This window comes from Stenella coeruleoalba, assembly GCF_951394435.1.
Source record: "Stenella coeruleoalba genome assembly, chromosome: 8".
NCBI lineage: Eukaryota > Metazoa > Chordata > Mammalia > Artiodactyla > Delphinidae > Stenella > Stenella coeruleoalba.
Genome location: NC_137154.1, coordinates 90,339,080 through 90,351,891, shown reverse-complemented (window position 1 = coordinate 90,351,891; position 12,812 = coordinate 90,339,080). Strand labels below are relative to the sequence as shown.

General features: G+C 47.7%; 1 protein-coding gene across 2 annotated transcripts in view; it reads right to left on the bottom strand.

Annotated features, from left to right (window-relative positions):
- The window catches only part of ZBTB16 (zinc finger and BTB domain containing 16), a 189,621-nt gene that overhangs the window by 47,975 nt on the left and 128,834 nt on the right, over positions 1-12,812 (bottom strand). For both annotated transcript variants that reach the window (XM_079928308.1, XM_079928309.1), the window contains exon 4: positions 11,317-11,403. In XM_079928308.1, the coding sequence (XP_079784434.1) occupies positions 11,317-11,403 (87 nt within the window). The remainder of the gene's footprint in view (positions 1-11,316; positions 11,404-12,812) is intronic.

Below are 12,812 nucleotides of genomic sequence, written 5' to 3'. Positions count from 1 at the left end.
CTATCACATTTGGTCTGAAATTTTTAAATAATTTATCACCATTGTTCAAAAAATTAGATGTACATGATAGACAGATGATAGATAGATAGAAAGAAAGACGATAGAGATATTGCTTTATTTTTCTCTTTAGGGTGTGTGTGTGTGTGTGTGAAAAAGAGAAAAATAAAACAGATATGGAAAAATGTTAATTGGCAAATGTAAATGAAGGATACATATGGGAATTTCTTTTAGTAATCTGTAATTTTTCTGTATATTTGAAATTTTCAATTAAAAATATCATCATGATTTAAAAAAAGATCAAAACACTATCATTCCCCTCAAACTTCTGGAATAGTTTTTAAAAGGCAAAAGATCTTCACCTTTAATCTCTTCTTCACACACAGTATGCATTTAATTTTTTATTGAATAAGCATCTAAATAAAATGAAAGAAATGCTTGCTAACTGGTGAGAGATAGAAACTGTAAACGTCCACAGATCATATTAATCAGAGTTTACAAATGTGCTAAAGTTGAGAAAAATGTAGACCACCCATACAAGATTGGAATCTCAGGCTGCGCTTGGAACCGTGGAACCCCTCAAACAGCAATTTTTCTTACCTAATTCCCACTCCCCACATTTGAGAGAGGCAGAGAAACAAGGCCATTTGTCCCATGTCATAAAGCAAGCCTGTGACAGAGCCAGGATAAGAACTCGGTTCTCCTTTCTCCTCATTCATTATTGCTTTTCCAAATACCATGCGGCTGTCACACAATGACGTTCATCATTTCCACTACGATGGGAGGCTGGGGAAGGCGGGGACCAGTCCTGCTTGCTGCTGTATCCCTATTCCAGGACCCAGCATCAATGTCCAGCACAAAGCAGATGCTCAAGATGTCTACTTGAGTGAATGAGCTTCAACCTTTTCTAACCCCAAATCAACCTCGGGTCAATTTTCCTCTCCAATCCCAAGAGAGCCAAACCTCTCAAAGCAGCAATGCTTCACATAAAAAGCACTGGGGTGATGGATGGGCAGAGCACAGAGGATCTGTAGCGCGGTGAAACTCTTCTGCATGACACAATGGTGGATGCACGTCATTATACATTTATCAAAGCCCAGAGAGTTTACAACAACCAAAATGACCCGTTAACATAAACTTTGCGTGATAATGATGTGTCAACGTAGTTTCATCAGTTGTAACAAATACACCACACTGATGGGGGATGTTCACAGTGGGGGAGTTGTGGTAGCGCGGGGAGAAGAGGGTACGTGGGACTCTCTCTACTTTCCACTCCATTTTGCTGTAAATCTAAAATCACTCAAAAAAAAAAAATACCCAACAAAATCTATTAATTAAAAAGAAGCACTGGGGGTCCATCCAGAAGGAGCCCAGAGGGACCCTGGGTGCCACTAGGGTGAACGGGGCAGAAGGATGGCTTGTCTGGGCCAGCAGGTGACAGCTGGGTTGTCCTTCCCTACGCCACCGCAAGCAGCTCCAACAGAGCCGAGAGCCCTGGGCTTGGAAAATAAAACTCTATATTAGGCATCAAACATGCCATTATAGTAACAGCATGAAATGAGGTCAAGAGTAAATCTATGCTGGTGAATTGACTGTACAAACAGCAGCACATGACTCTCCCTCCCAAAGTGCCCATGACGTTCAGCAGCCGTTCCGAGCTTGGGCTTTCTCAGGTTCAATTCCCTGGCACGCCACGTGAAATGCTATACAAATCACCCCTGATATTTAGAAAAGTCGAAAGCTATTATGTTTTCAATGGGGAGGTCATGCCAACCTAAGTGGAGTCCACGTGTCCATCCGATGACCCCCTGCCCTGTCCTGTGCGTGCCCTCCGGCGTGGGCAGGGGTGTGAGGCTCGCTCTGCCTTTTTCCACGTCAAGTTTTGGGTAGGTGAAGTTCCTTCTTGTCCGCTGGCCCTTCTGCCTTCCCCTCCCCCGTCCTCTGAGGTTGGGCACCCAGAGGCTGCCCTTGGGAGCAGGAGCCAGAACAGTTGCTGGTTTTCCTACTGCTGGAGGACAGGGGCCAGCCACTCTGATGCGGCTCCTCTGTGCCCAGTGCCGCCCCTCGTGCCAGACCCGGGACAGGAGGGGGGCAAGGCCGGCACCGCCCCGAGGGAAGGAATGCTGCTGCTTACTCTTTCAAGTCTCTGAACTGCCTGGCCATCTACCACCGAAAGTCCTGCAAACAAGGACTTCATTTTCTCCTCTGAAGTTCAGGGCCGGAGACTGTCCCCAGAGATTTTTCCAAGCATCGTTAATGTACCAGGAGGGAGAGAGGGGCCAGTGCAAGCAGGTAGCCAGCCGACACCACCAAGGCGGGGGTATAGCTCTGTGCGTTCAAAGGGGGTGTTTACTGAGCTGCAGTGTGTGTGTGTGTGTGTGCACGCGAGAGAGTGTTTTCTCATTGCCTTCTCCTTCCAAAGCCACAACAGTGCCTCCTAGCCTCCTTCACACTGAAAAGGAGAGGGCCCTGGGGCAGGGCGCCCTCCAGCATCCGCTCCCTGCTATCAGGGGAGGGCAGGCCCCGCAGCACGGCTGCCCTTGGCCACCAGGCATGTTAGCTGTTCCTGGACCGCAGGACCCTCCTGCAGCTGACACGGAGAGGATGAGAACCAGCATTTGCATCTGCTTGAGTGGCTTCCTCTGTGACGCAGGAAGGTGGAAATGAAGCAGTTTTTTCTAGGCCAGTGAAAGAAAGTCCTTATTTTGCAGTCAGAGTGGAGAGAACTTTGGACTGGAAGTAAGAACTCGTGGGTCCTAATTCTAGTTTGGCTTGTTTGTTCTTAACTGACCCCCTTTTTCAAATATGGGCTTCTGAGCCCTAGTTTCCTAGGCTGTTGAATGGGCAGAGTTGAGCCCCCGGGCTGCACATTAGGTACAATGTCCAGGCCCACATGGGGAGGGAAGGCAGCAGTAAAACATGGGCTCTGGGGTGCAAGACCCCGAGGCACACATTCTACCCACCCTGGACAGGCCGTCCTTAACCTGTCTCTGTTTTCTCTAGCAAAGAATAGGGAGGAAAAATGTCTGTTTTAGGGCTGTAATGAGGACTTACTAAAATTATATCTCCAAAGTATCCAATTGAGTACAGTTATTATATTATCTGTACCCAAGGGAAATTTGCCCTACTTGTTCATTTCTTCCACAGCACTGTAGCCTTTAGGAAGGCAGGCACCAAGTTTTCTTCACCATTAGGCACTGGGTCCACAAAGCCCGTTGCACATAGTAGGTACTTTAAAACTTAGGGAATAAATGAATGAAGGAATTATGGGACAAACCAGCTGCATAGGCTACTCTGATCTGTAGCAAACTGAAGTCACTGACCTGGCTGACTTGGTGAGGCAGGGGGGGGACTGGAGGAGAGAGCGGAATTGCTTTGGGGCAAGTCTGGTGATCTAGTTCAACCTAGTGTCCTGGCCTCTAGGGCTTCCCTGAAGCTTCCTAGCCCCAGAACTCCTAAACCTAGGAATGACTTTAGCCTCTTTTCCTTACCAGGGCACTAAGAGGGGATAAGGAGGCATCACACAGAAGGTCTTATTTATATTTCCAGAATACCCAGGTTCCTAATGGTAACAGACATGGGCCAGGACACCTGCAGGGGACTCAAGATTCCTCAGCCTTCAAGGGCACCAACCAATGAGGCATCCTCTAAGATGTGGCAGGGCATATCCCTGCTGCTCCTGGAAGGGGGAACACCTGCTTCGTGCTTACCCCAGCTCTGTAGCTTGTCTGACCTAGCTGTATACAGCATTTGCTTAGATACTGGTAGAGGGTGGTCCTCCTGGGCAGCTTTGAGCATTCTAGCTAGGGCCTTAAGTAAGATCTACCAAATCTGCTCTGTGAGATTGTTCAACATGCAGAACTTCATTCTGCCCTCACCTCTCCCCACTGCACCTAGAGGGCTCCAGGGGCTGTTAGCTCTCTGAGCATGCTGGAAACGTCCTCTTGGCCAGAGGACAAGTCAGGGATCCTCAAAGATCCCATCACCTTGGAAAAGCAGCTGTACACCATTCCCATTCCTCCACCACCAGTACTGTCAACCTGGCCCTTCCCCTCTCACCTACCTAGTCAGGGGAATGGGTATCCTCCACGACCTCTGGTGAAGACCACGATGGTTCCGTGTTAGTAACCACCACCACCATTTACTGAGAGTTTATTCCAGGTAAGGCCTACGCTCAGTGCTTTCCATGGATCATCAAATTGAATCCTCACAACATCCCTTGTACGATAGCATCATTGCCATCATGTTACCAAGGAGGAAGTGGAGGCTTAGGGAAGTTAAGCAACCTGCCCAAGCTCATAAAACGTGGAAGTGATGGGACTGGGATTTGAATCTAGACGGTCTGACACCAGATCCCAAGTTCTGTGTGTCACTATGCTCCCAATACCCTGAATGTCACACTCAGACATCAGGTTCCAATGGTCCCTCTTCCCTGAAGCCTGCAAGACAAACCTGACCCCTGCTATCAGGGCCCCAACCTGCCTAGTGAATAAAGCCCTCGAGAGGTCCTCCTCCCCACCCCCCTGCCTTTAGGCAGGTCCATCCTCCCCACTCCCCTGGCTTCAGGCAGGTCCATCCTCCCCAGCCAACCGCACATCTGCCTTTCCTGCTTTTGGGGTTCTCATAGTCTCTCAGGCCTGGCCCCCAAACACTAGCATTGGCCTCATCTCCCCCATGCTCAGATCACACAGAGGTAGGTGCTCTGAGTTCCTTACATATGGATTAAAAGAGCTGTAGGTTCCTACAGCTCAACCCCAAGGCTGCCCCACTGAGCTCTCCTCACTCCCTCCCCCACAGGGCACACTGCAGACTGTCCCAACCCCCTCACCTTCAGCTCAGCAGCTGTGGTATCTCCCCTGCCTTCTAATTAATGCCACCTGATCCCAGCCGTTGCCCCCCAGGCCTGTTCAAATCCCAAACGGGGACGTACAGTGGCTTGGACAACATTATGATTTGTAAAACCCACTCCTAATTAGTTTGACTTTGAATGAAGAGGGTAATTATTTTTAAATTTATTAACTGCTGCCTGGCCGGAGAAGTTTCCAGATCAAATGACACAGAGAAGCTATTTCTGTTCAGTGATGCAGCAATTTATATTACTGATCGGTCATTAAAACCTCTGGCACAAAACCACTTGCGTTTCCTGAGCCAAGATAGTGTCCATGTGTCAGATTTCAAACCCAGAGTATAAATTAAGCCATTAATGGTATTTATCAGTTTATCTGGACTTTAAAGAACTACTTACTAATTTAAGACATTCCTGATATAGAACCCAAGTGGTGCAGTGGATGTGTGTGTGTACACGTGCGTGGATGTGTGTTTTCTCGCTTTTTATTTTACTGAACAGTGTAAAAAAATTCTGATGTGTAAATGAAGTACAAGCATCTTGGGGAGCTGCAGAGCTGTTAATTCCTCACTTCTCTGCAACCCAAACATTTTGGAAGCAGCAGTGTTTTGCAATATGTATTTGTCATAATATAAAAGGTGTAAAGTGACTCTGTTTATCTCCTCAAAGTCTTCACTGTAGCAAAACAGAAAACTGAAGTGTGACAACGATGCCTGAGCCCAACCCAACCATAAGTGTGTCCTCCCTGAGCACCAGCCGGAGGCCACCAAGATCCTGGAGGGAGGGCTTCCCTGGTGGTGCAGTGGTTAAGAATCCGCCTGCCAATGCAGGGGACATGGTTTTGAGCCCTGGTCTGGGAAGATCCCACATGCCGTGCAGCAACTAAGCACTTGCGCCACAACTACTGAACCTGCACTCTGGAGCCCGCAAGCCACAACTACTGAGCCCACACGCCACAACTACTGAAGCCCGCGGACCTAGAGCCTGTGCTCTGCAACAAGAGAAGCCACCACGATGAGAAGTCCGTGTACCACAAGGAAGAGTAGCCCCGCTCGCCGCAACTAGAGAAAAGCCCGCACTCAGCAACAAAGACCCAATGCAGCCAAAAATAAATAAATAAAATAAATAAATTCATATATTAAAAAAAAAAGATCCTGGAGGGAGGGCACAAGGAGGGGTCACACACACCAGGACAGAAATCCAGGGTAAGTGGGGTCGAAAGGATGAGACGTGAAGATGACTTTTGTTTGACGAAAACAGAATTGGAAATACTTTCTACTAAATTCATTTTTCAGTGTCAAGAATACCTGTGAGGCACCCTGATCACTCACCTGATGCCATGCCACACATTAGCTCTGTGAATTCCGACATGGCGGGCAGCATTGGGCATGGAACTCCCAGACCTGATCTGTTTCAGGGAAACTGTATCTTATCTCCCAAGGGGAACATGGGCATCAGGGTGTTGAGGATTCTTAGTTAAATGGGTCACAGGGATCCAAAAGAGCCCTGCCCAGGAAAGGGCCACGACCTACACGATCTCTCCCTAAACCATTCAGCCACACACCCACAGACAACAGTGAGTCAATGTGCAGGCAGCTGGGGACTGGTGGAGAGGGCACTGAAGTTAGAGTTGGATCAACAAAGGTATCAGAAATATAAGGTGGGGACTTCCCTGACGGTTCAGCAGTTAAGACTCCATGCTTGCAATGCAGGAGGCACGGGTTTGATCCCTGGTCAGGGAACTAAGATCCAACATGCCATGTGGCGTGGCCAAAAAGAAAAGAAATATAAAGGTGGCATTACCATGACTTTACTCTCCCAGGGTCTCGACTGCTTCTCCTTTACAGAGTTCTCTCTCTGCCCTCCTGATGGCTCTCCAACGATACCTGGTACCCCACCGGCTTTTCCCAGTCCAGTAACATTAGCGTCACTTTCAGCATTCCTCATACCCAGGCCTCTCTCTTCCTCACAGGCCCCCTGTCTTAGAATGGAGACGGCAACTAGATTTCAAGTTGTGTGCTTTCATTGATTATTAAGAGTCTAAGGATCTATCTGGGTTTTGCAGGAAACAGCACTATAGATGATAAACGGGCGTCAGAAGAGCTGCCTCGTTGCCAACCCAATGCTGAGGATAAGGCTGCTACTGCCTCTCTCCCCAGCCCAGGGCACCCTGCCCCACACCAGGGAGTGGCCGAAGTCCCTCACTCAGCAGGAGCTTGCCTTGCGCTCACAGCCAGGTGGGGAGGGAGCCTTTCTCAAAGCATCCACCTTGGTCTCTCCTCCACAATTTGGATTCAACTTGGAGATAAAGCAAAAGTCAGTCTGAATGGGCTGGGACCCACCTCTGCTACAGGAAGGATGGGCACTATACTCCTTTGCAGGTGAGGAGACTTGAAGGTCAGAAAGGATGAGGAACAAGGTGATTTACCTGCTAGACAGTGGAGTCAGATGCCCCCTCCTCAGCTTCTGACTCAAACTCCAGGTTCTTTCCAATCATACCTGAAACTAATATCCTTTTTTGGAAAGTGTTGATCACTTTCAAGTCCTCACTGACTTAATAAATCCTGGAAGGGCATTGGTCCTAAGATGCCTCCTGACTTTCAGAGCTGAATCAATACCAAACTCTAACAGGTTGGAATATCATTAACTGCTCTGAATTGTACACTTTAAAATAGCTAAAATGGCAGATTTTATGTATATATCTTTTATAACCGTTTTAAAAATACACTAATATATCAAAAACCATTGAACTGGATACTTTAAACAGGTGAACGGTATGTAAATTATATCTCAATAAAGTTGTTTGATAAAGAAATACAGGGAGCACATCTGTGTTGCTCACCGCCATATCCCCAGTGGGCGCCAGGCACACAGAAGGTGCTCAATAAGTGTGTGGGGTCTGCTTGTGAACAATACCCCATCCGCTCACCGAGCAGGGACTCAGCCTTTCGCCCTGGCCCTGGCTGTGAAGGCAGCTTGCTCCCTGCTGCTGCAAGTTTAATCTGGATGGACAGAATGAAGCTGCTTGGCGAAGCTGGCTCAGATCTCGGTCTCCTCAGCCCCCCAGCTTGAATTCTCAGACTAGGATTCTTGGTTACATATGTGGTCCAGCAATAAGAAACTGGCTGGGAGCCTGGGAGACCTACGTCCTCCTCTGGCTTTGAAGATAACCAGCTCTGCAACTCCGGGCAAAATCTTGCCAAGTTCCCTTCTTTAACAAAGCCAGGGGGTCACTGGCTGGAATGACAGCTCACCTAGAAAGTTCTCCTCCTGCTGCCACAGGCCAGGGCAACACCGGCCCAAAGCCCTTGATACCAGGGCTAGGACGTATGTCTTCCACTCAGAGAGGCTGATTTTGTGAGGCAGAAGGACAAGAAGATATTGACAATAATTGTAACAGCAGCAGCAGTTGACTGATCTTCCTTCTTCCCCTCCAGTCCCTGTGGTCGCTTAGTGGCTTGTCTCCACAGATGGCTGCCCCAGTTCCTCTTCCCCTATGTGTCTGTCATTCCCCCCTGAGAAGGGGAGTCTACTCTTCCATCCTTTGAATCTGGGGCTGTCCTGTGCCTGCTAAGAGCAATGAAATATGGCGGAAGTGATGCTATGTGTTTCCAGCCTAGCTTTTAAGAGGGCTGGCAGTCTCTGCTTCCTGACTCTTGGAGCCCTAAGCAGGCAGGCGAGAAGTCCAGGCTGCTCTGCTGTAGAGAGAGGCCATGGGGTGGACTGGGAGGCGGATATATGAATGAGGAAGCCATCGTGGACACCCAGCCCTATCGAGCCTGCAGACGCCTCCGGTCCCAGACACCATCCGACTGCAACCAAGTGAGAGACCCCAAGTGAAAACTGCCCAGCTGAGCACAGTCAACTACAGAACTGTCTGAGATAGTAACACATCGTGGCTTTAATCTACTGTTGGAGTGGTTTCTTCTACAGCAATTGATAACTGAAACATTCCTATGGTCAGTTCTCAACACAGGAACCAGGGTGATATTTTAAACCCATAAATCAAGTCATGCCATTCCCCCATTCAACACCTTCCAATGGACTATATTCCCCCTTTTCTATAAACGTTTGCGTGTGCAGGTATAGGCAGCTTTACTGAGACATAATTCATATACCATATAATACACAGTTCACGCTTTGAAAGTATAAAGTCGATAGTTTTTAATATATTCAGAGGTGCATGACCATCACCACAATCGAATTTAGAACATTTTCATCCCGCCAAAAAGAAACCCCATACTTTGCAGTCACTCCCTATTTCCCCCCAAATCTCCCAGCCCCTGGCATTTACTAATTTACTTTCTATTTCTATAATTTGTCTATGCTGGACGTTTCATATAAGCAGAATCACATACTATGTGGCCTTTTGTGACTGGCTTCTTCCACTGAGCGTGATGTTTTGAAGATTCATCCATGTTACAGAATGTGTCAATACTTCATTCCTTTTTATAGATGAATAATACTCCATTGTATGGATAAATTACATTTTGTTTATCCATTCATCAGTAGGTGGACGTTGAGTTATCTCTACCTTTTTGACCATTATAAATAATAATGCTGTTATGAACACTTATGTGGAAGTTTTTGTGTAGATACATGTTTTCGCACACGTAGGGGTGGAATTGCTGGGTCACACAGTAACTGTTTAACCTTCTGAGGAACTGCCCGACTGTTTTCCAAGGTGGCGGCAGCATTTTACGCTCCCACCAGCCGTGTGTGAGGGTTCTGACTGTCCCATTCTCAACATCACTTCCTACTGCCAGTATTTCATTAGAGCTACATCTTGATGGGTGCCAAGTCGTATCTCACTGTGATTTTGATTTGTATTTCCCTGATGGCTAATGATGTCAAACATCTTTTCATGCGCTCAGTGACCATATGTCTATTTTTGGAGAAATGTCTATTCAGATCCTTAGCACACGTTTTATTTTGGTTATCTGTATTTTTATTATTGAGTCCTAAGGGTTCTTTACATTTTCAAACCAAAAGTTTCTTATCAGATGTATGATTTGCAAATATTTTTGTCCCCCTCCCGAGGACTCTTGGCACATGCAGAAGAAAATCCAAATTCCTTGCCAGGGTTGAGAGACCCACCTGATTTCCAATCTCACCTCCCACCTCGCTCCCCACCCCTCGACCACACACTGCTCTTTGTGCTCTTCCTTGAACTTGTGAAGTTCAACACAGCCTCAGGGCTTTTGCAAGTGCTTGCTCCCTTTGCTCAGACCTTCTTCCCTGAAACCTTTGAATGACTCACTTCCCAACTTTAGGACTCTACTCAGATGTCTCCTTCTCACAGAAGCCTGACCGTCTGATCTAAAATACCACTTTTCTCTCTATCCTGCTATATTTTTTCTCACTAGCACTTATTATGACCTGGCATTATATTGCACGATTATTTGCGTATCCTGTCTCCCTTGGAGAATCTCAGTTCCATGAAGAATGTTATCTAAAGACCCCAACAGTGCAGAGCACATTATAGGAACTGAATAAATATTTATTAAATTAAATGCATCTACTACTATTCATTGAATGTTTATTATGAGCTAGGCATTCCCCAAAGCACTTCAAATAAAGTATCTTATTTATCTTATTTAATTAAATATCTTATTTAATCTCCCCCAAAAATCTATGCTATGAGGTAGGTGCCATTATTACTCCACTTTTCTAACAGACGAGGAAACCCAGATTAAGAGAGCTTGAGTAACTGATCCAACAGATAGTAAGTGGCAGAATCAGGATTAAACCAGGCAGTCTAAACCATACCACTCCTGTCCTCAGTGTTCACTTCAGCAAGTCACTTTCCTCCCTTTGAACCTCCGTTTCCTCATCTATGACATGGGAATAGCCTCCTACCTAACAAAGTTATGGAAAGACTGGACAAATGAGATCAGGTAAAGCACCGAGAACAGTGCCTGGCACCTTGTGCACGTTCAGTAACTGTGAAGCTACATTGATGATGATGATGATGACGGCGTCAGCTACCACGATGAGATGACACTGATGCCGTGAAATCACAGCAGAATCATTGTTTGTTAATATTGTTCAAACGCAACCCTGTGGACAGACTGCTTGCTTTCAGACAATGACTAGACTGTTGCACAGGGAGGACAAGCCCACTACATGACGGTTTCAGAGTTAGTCAGATGGGGTGCAGGTTTCCTGACCCTTCACCAAGGGAAGGGGATGCTTAGATAACATCACGGGCTTCCTAAGGCCTCCACAAGAGTCTCCATGAAGATAGGATCTAAGTGGCCTATTAGAGACAGAGGTCTTGGCCTAATCCAGGACAGCTGTTCTTCTGGGGCAAAGTCATACGCATTAATTCCTGCCCAGCCAGCCCCACAAGCAACGGTAGCTGAGCATGGCACAAGCCATCCCCACTCACAGCTCCCCTGGGGAAGCAAGATACTCACGTCCACGTGCCGTCACACTGCGGAGGACCCGGGGGACGGGGATCAGTCACTCACCAGTATGGGTCTGCCTGTGTGTCTCCAGGGCATCCTCCTTCGAAAACTGGGCACCACACTGATCACAGACAAAGGCTTTGGCACCCGCTGAAAGAAAGGAGAGGCAGTTACCTTACTATCAAGAGTGATATTGCATTAGGAGAGGGCGTCGTGGGCCAACATCTTGCAGGTGGACCCTGGGGGAGGGGGCTTAACACCTGTGAAGATCACAAGTCAGGAATAACCCATGGTCCCAGCAGCCAGCCCAGACCCTCCTCCAAGATGTGATCACCCACCCAACTGAGCTCCGAATGCCCCCACCGAGGGCTCTCCCAGACAGAACAGGGAACAGAACCAGCATAACCAAGACAAACAGAGATGGGGCCCGGGAACAATGCCCAAGAAGAAGGGGGATTCTTGGGGGGCTGGCTCCAGGTGAGAGATGGAAAGGAGCATGTGATCCAATGAGGAGTAACGTGCCCTGTTGCCCAGATTATATTTTACAGGAAGATAGGAATTGCTGACATATCACTACCTGGATAAACCCCTAACTCAGTGCGTCTAAAACTAAACTGTCTACCTGGCCACCTCCTGTACCTGACCATTTAAAACCTCTGAATGGGTTCCCAATGCCTTCAGGATAAAGTCCAAACTCTACACAGTGACTCACAAAGCCCTTCTTGCACTTCTCTTTCCTGCTTCTTCTCTCTCCTCATCCTTGTTCCCTGGTCTCCAGCCCTTTGCTTCTTCACTGCAAGGTCTCCAAGCATCTTTCTGTACCTCCTCTGGCTCTGACACTCCTGCCCCTCTCCCCAGCCCCACAGTACGGCTAGCCCCGCTTCATCATTCATGCCTCAGCTCCCAAACCCTTGCCCCCCGGTCTGGGTGAGGCAGTCCTCCTACAGCACCCTGTACATTCCGGGTCACGGCCTCACCAGGGTGTCTCCTAAATGCCTGTGGCTCCGTTTCCAGCTCCCCGAGGGAGGCAATATGTCATCTCATGCACAGCTGCATCTGCCTGACACCCAGTGGGAACGTATTACTGTACATATCTATGGAATAAACGAAATCAATTCAATGCAATTCAATCTGATCGACTTTTCTGGAACCATATTTACAAGCCTCTAAGCGACAGTGTCACGATGTGAAGATGACTTTCTACCACTTGCTAACAGTCTTCAAGGCTCTGTTATCTCGTCCAGGGGGCGCCTGTCACACGCCTTGGCAGTTTTCCCTCAAAATGTCTTCTAGATGCATCTCTTCCACTGCATGTCGATAACCACTGCCCCTACCGAGGCCCTTGTTGGGTCATGCCCAGAATGACCCAGTGACTCAGGAGAGCTGCCACACCATCAGCCACCCTCTGATCCACCCAAGAGAGGCAGGTTCCTTGAAGGCCACTTGATTCCTCACGTTTCCTTGCTCAAAAAGATACCATGGATCAAGACATGGAAGCAGCCTGAACGTCCATCAACAGAGGAATGGGTAAAGAAGATGTGGTACATATATACAATGGA